The sequence below is a fragment of the Protomyctophum bolini genome (assembly GCF_963924005.1).
Source record: "Protomyctophum bolini genome assembly, chromosome: 21".
NCBI classification, from domain to species: Eukaryota; Metazoa; Chordata; class Actinopteri; order Myctophiformes; family Myctophidae; genus Protomyctophum; species Protomyctophum bolini.
In genome coordinates, this window is record NC_137882.1 from 22,252,812 (window position 1) to 22,256,384 (window position 3,573).

General features: G+C 47.3%; 1 protein-coding gene across 1 annotated transcript; it reads right to left on the reverse strand.

Annotated features, from left to right (window-relative positions):
• Positions 1-1,516: 1,516 nt before the first annotated feature.
• LOC308336420 (melanocortin receptor 4-like) lies at positions 1,517-3,005 on the reverse strand (the record flags this gene model as incomplete). Its single annotated transcript, XM_080793783.1, has 2 exons — positions 1,517-2,275; positions 2,715-3,005. The coding sequence occupies 2 exons, from the start codon at positions 3,003-3,005 to the stop codon at positions 1,517-1,519; spliced, it is 1,050 nt and encodes a 349-aa protein (XP_080649909.1).
• Between the last annotated feature and the right edge of the window lie 568 nt (positions 3,006-3,573).

Consider the following 3,573-nt stretch of genomic DNA (forward strand, 5'->3'; position numbering starts at 1 on the left):
AGGGTCGCCATAGCGACCAAATCCATATGGCCACCATTATAAGGCAAACATTTTTAAATTTAATTATGCTTTAAGTAGCACTTTAAAACAAGGGGGTTTTCATGATTCTGAATCCATTTCAAGCATTAGTTTTGCACGAAAAACACTCCTTGGGTTAAAAAACGGCCATAGCCGTCATCACAAATGTGATGAAGTGGCCCAAGGAGTGTTTTTTGTGCAAAACTAATGCTTAGAATGGATTCAGAATCATGAAAACCCCCTTGTTTGACACATCACTTAATTGCTACTTAAAATGTTGCCTTATTTCCTGTAGGTTGTTAATGGTGGCCATATGGATATGGGCCCCGAAGGTTGCCGGCTCAGGGGCCCTGTATAGCCGGGGAGCCACAGGCCCAAAAGATCAACGGTTAAGGATTAACCTGTGATATCATGACATACTTCTTATTTGTGTTTTTTCTATTCATTTGGTCATTAAGAGAGGTCTGCTCTGCCGGAAACATCGCGAAAACAAGTTATGGCCATTTTTGTATACTACACCAGCATAGACAACCAATATAAGGCAACATTTCATCAGACTTTAAGTAGCATGTGACATGTCAAACTAGGAGGTTTTCATGATTCTGAATCCATTCCAAGCATTAGCTTTGCACGAAAAACACTAAAAACGGCGATAGCCGTCATCACAAATGTGATGAGATCAGCACATTTTGGGCAAGTGGATATGTTTTTTGTGCAAAACTAATGCTTGGAATGGATTCAGAATCATGAATACTAGAGTTTTACATGTCACATGCTACTTAAAGTATGATGAAATGTTGCCTTATATTGGTTGTCTATGGTGGGGTATACAAAAATGGCCATAACTTTTTTTCGCGATAGTTCTGGCAGAGCAGACCTCTCATTCTGTGGACCTTAATGACCAAATAAAAAGAAAAAAATCACACCTGTGTGAACTGAGTGGTGCAATTCTCCCCCCACACACCTCTCTCTCTCATTAGCAGGCAGCAGGCACAGCACTGCTGCCTCTCTGTTTCTGGCGCCCCTACTGGTACAAATAAGTCATACTCGTGCTCATGACCACTGATACATAGGCGGACACGGACATTGCTGGTTGTAGGAGTGGTTGCACCACCCAAAAATAAAAATAAAAAGTATGTCATGACATCACAGGTCCTCTCAAATTTTGGACGGCTGGCTCCCGGCTAATAGCTAAATCTACATCTGTGCAAAATTTGACACTCTCTCTCTCTCTCTCTCGCCCTCCACTTTAGTCTCTATCTCGACAAAATGGACTACATGAATGTACAGTACTCTTGATTATGTTATATACATTGTATGATATTTACTTTTGTTTAATAATTTGGTGTCAGCGTGGAAATATATTGTACTGTACATAATGAATAATCCCGTAAGGAATGGGCTGCAAAAGGCAGTCAGGCGCGTAAATAAAATCATTCATTCATTCATCCATTCATCCATCCATTCATTCATTCACCCACAAAACCTCCACCACAACTCAGGCGGGCAGCTCGCACTCGCACAGGACACCGGGCAGCACGCAGCAGCAGATCTCCTTGAAGGTCTTGCGCATCTCCTGGCTGCGAAAGGCGTAGATGATGGGGTCGATGACGGAGTTGCACATGATGAGGATGAGGTAGAGGTTGAACTGCGACATGAAGCAGACGCAGTAGGCGTTCCACGGGCACGAGATCATGAGGATGAGGTGCAAGAAGAAGGGCGCCCAGCACACCACGAACACGCCCAGCAGGATGGTGAGCGTCACGGCGCCCCGCATGTTGGCGCGCGCGTGCACGAGGCCGCCGCCGCCGCCGCCCGCCGCGGCGTCGTTGTTGTTCCCCGGCAGCACGGCGATGCGCTTGACGTGCAGCCGCGCCAGCAGGAACATGTGCACGTAGAGCGAGGCCATGAGGCCGAGCATGGCGAAGAACATGGTGATGAGGCACACCAGCACCGTGGTGCTCTTGGAGTACACAATGAAGAGGATGCCCGACAGCGTGCAGCACGACCAGATGGCCGCGATGACCGCCAGCGCCCGGCGCACCGTCACGATGTTGTGGTAGCGCAGCGCGTAGAAGATGGTGATGTAGCGGTCCACGGCGATGGCCTGCAGCGAGCAGATGGAGGCGAGCAGCGAGCTGCAGATCAGGGAGTCGAACAGGTTGTCCATGCTCTTGATGACGGCGGCGGGGATGCTCACGCTGCCGCCGTTGATCAGGGCGATGACGATGGTCTCCGAGGCGTTGGACACGCTCACCTATAGGGTGGTCGGTGATATGGGGGGGAAAAATCACACCTGTGTGAACTGAGTGGTGCAAACTTTAAAAAAAACTTTAAAAAAAACTTTAAAAAAACTTAAAGAAAACTTTTAAAAAAACACACACGCACACATACACACACTAAAAAAAACTTAATTTAAAAAAACTTAACTTGAAAAAGAAAATCGTTAAAAAACCCACTAAATTTACGAGCTGCGTTCACTTCCCACGTTTGCGCATCTTACTTGTACTCTTTACCTGATCAGAGCGGCTATTTAAACTGCCTTTAAATCTGCCTACCTGCTCATTCCTGGCTTCTCTTCTGCTGAGTGGTCTTGCACGGCTGCTGCTGCTGCTGCTGTCTCCCTGCCTCGCTTCATATATCTATGCTCAATAAATATATATTCTAAATTCACTCCCAACAGTTGTCTGACTCACCAGCATGTCGGCCACGGCCAGGCTGCAGATGAAGAAGTACATGGGCGAGTGGAGGTTACGGTTCTTCACGATGGCGGTGATCACCAGCATGTTCTCCAGCATGCTCACGATGCCGAGGGTCAGGAACACCTCCGTGGAGATGATCAGCTGCTCGTAGCAGCTGCCCGCCGACGAGTCCTTGCTGTGGTGCATGCTGGGCAGCATCGTGGCGGCCAAGCTGTGGTTCCTGCCGTGTCTGTGAACTAGTGCATGATGCAGCTGCTGCTGCTGCTGCTGCGATGTGCCGTTCATGATGTCTGGTCAACTCCTTCGTCCTTCTTCTATGTTAAGAATGTATGAAGAGCAGAGAGAGGTTATAGTTAGAGAGAGAGAGAGAGAGAGAGTGTGTGTGTGTGTATGTGTGCACGTGTGTTTAAGAGAGTGGTAATGAGAGCATAGTGCACACAGGTATGTGTACTACATACTGACCAAGTACTCACACATTGCAGGCATGCGGACAGATCAATACTTGCCAGCTTCTGTGATGCTCTCTCACTCGCTCCTGCATTTTATCCCCCCCAACATCTGTGTGCGACTGTGCGCACACACAACTGGCCCCTCCTCCTGCTTCTCTCTCCTATGAGCTCTCTTGCAAATAAAAGAGGAGCGCATTTTGCATTTCATCTTGGATTTTACTCAACCTTTTTCATTTCAAGGACCCCCAGTGGTATCTGCATGTATTTGGCCAGCCCCCATCTGAAAATATGTCTGAAAAGAACCTGTTTTGAACCATAGAAAGACCTGAAATAGTAACTTTAGAAAGACGCAGGAAAACGAGGAGAGTAATTTAAGGTTGTAACAAATAGTTGGTAAGGATCAA